The 1,736-nt window shown below is 44.7% G+C and overlaps 1 protein-coding gene and 1 pseudogene across 2 annotated transcripts in view; one reads left to right on the top strand and one right to left on the bottom strand.

The window, feature by feature from the left end:
• Positions 1 to 272, bottom strand: part of TEOVI_000691300:pseudogene — a 331-nt pseudogene extending 59 nt beyond the window's left edge. Inside the window, 2 exon segments of the mRNA in view lie at position 1; positions 3 to 272. The exon segment at position 1 is cut by the window's left edge and continues 59 nt beyond it. Coding sequence covers position 1; positions 3 to 272 — 271 coding nt within the window.
• A 267-nt stretch (positions 273 to 539) lies between these two features.
• On the top strand, positions 540 to 1,685 carry TEOVI_000691400 (PIN domain containing protein, putative; the record flags this gene model as incomplete). Its single annotated transcript, XM_067223073.1, has 1 exon — positions 540 to 1,685. One exon carries the CDS (start codon positions 540 to 542, stop codon positions 1,683 to 1,685), a length of 1,146 nt encoding a protein of 381 aa, XP_067079174.1.
• Between the last annotated feature and the right edge of the window lie 51 nt (positions 1,686 to 1,736).

Genomic DNA, 1,736 nt, shown 5'->3' on the forward strand with positions numbered 1-1,736 from the left:
AAAAGATTGTTGAACTCAACTGAAAAACACACATCGAAATATTCTCCAACTCTCTTTACAGTTCTCTTACTGCTCCCCGCTCGTGTGGAAATATATAATGTCTCACATAAAGGCAGAGAAATTTTTAACAAACAAATTAATTTGTTTAGTTTTCTGCTTTTATGATTTGAAAACGAAAAAAAGATCTTTATGGAAACTACACGGCCAAGTAGTCGGTTGTTCTTCTCTTTGCCTTTTGTGTATTTGCTCACACGGTTTTTGCATCTGAACATTCTGATCTCACATCACCGAATAATTGTTACACAATTTTTTTCTCTCCCCTTCCGCCTCTCTTTCTTGCGACTGGTTCCTCGCTTCTTTTGTTTGTTTGTTTGTTTGTTCGCTTAGTTAGCGCCCACAAGTGAAGGAGGGCGAGTTGTGGGCCTGTAAGTGGTACTTTAGATTGCACGTCGGTAGTTGCTTCTGATCTGCGTATTGCAACTTTCGTGTTGTAAAATAGATTGCGGTAGTACTAGCAGTGGGTTTTTGCCCTGTGCGCGATGGATAATAGCACGGAACTTGGGCCTTTAAATTCACCTGGCAACATCTTTACTTCTCATGGTGAGGGTAACAGTATTGGCACTTCGTCTCCGCCACATCCGCATTCTACAGAGAGTACAGGTGATAATAATGAGTTTATGAACCCACACAATATAGTTTCCAGTCATATGCCTTCACGTGAGGGGTCTGTTTTTGTGAATCGACATCCCCCTGAGAGGCCGGTGGAGACTCTCGAAAAAGACGATCAAAACCGATCCTACCTGTACTCGCCGGCTCCAACTACCGACTGCAATGAATCTGTGAACTTTGTTTGCATGCAAGAGGCAGCAGCAGCAGGATTGCAAACTCCAATTGTACCGGCTGCGTCATCATCAATAAGTCAACACACCGCAGCAGAATCTAAAAGTGTCCACTCCACTGAAAATAACAATGACTTCGTGAAAGTGTTCACGACTAGCAAAGGCAGTCATAAAGGGGGAAGATTGGAGGCGTTGCGGCGGATTTCCAATAAGCACAAAACATTCATTGGACTTACGACGATCACGCCACAGCAACGAAACACCAATGACTGCATTAACCGAAGTATTAATGCCAGTGCACCCAACGAACTTTCGCGTGCGGGCGATAACGGTGCTGTTACCAATCCTGGGGGCACAAAACTGGTGCACAGTGTTCCTGTAAAACAGTTGCAACCCCAAGTATCTCATATTGTGCTCGATACATGCAGTTTGCTGCGGGTTGGGCCACTCCAGTTGGCATGTCTCATGAGGAGGGCCGTTGTGTGCCTGCCACATGGAGTTTTACATGAAATGGACTCGTGGAACCATGTAGCCAAAAAATATGAAGATGAAATCAGCAGGAAGCGGGCGTTTGTTGCTCGTCGCATACGTACTTGGGTGCACTACGCTACCAAATATAAGGCAAGCATACGTCTTCAGGCGATGAATGAGGTGAACACTGCGTTTGACAAACATGTGCAGAGGAATGATATGGCAATTCTTGGTTTTGCGGTGTTCCTGGAACGTAATGAAAAGACTTTGGTGGAATTTGTGACAGATGATACATACCTTTCCCTGACAGCGGCCCAAGAGTTAAAAGGTGTAGTCCGAACAACAAAAGGTTTATTGGATTATTACGGGTGCTAAATGAACTCTGAGCAGTGCGTGGAAACCACGGAGGGGAGGGGGAAAAAAAAA

Source organism: Trypanosoma equiperdum (assembly GCF_001457755.1).
Source record: "Trypanosoma equiperdum strain OVI genome assembly, contig: ctg_1769, whole genome shotgun sequence".
NCBI lineage: Eukaryota > Euglenozoa > Kinetoplastea > Trypanosomatida > Trypanosomatidae > Trypanosoma > Trypanosoma equiperdum.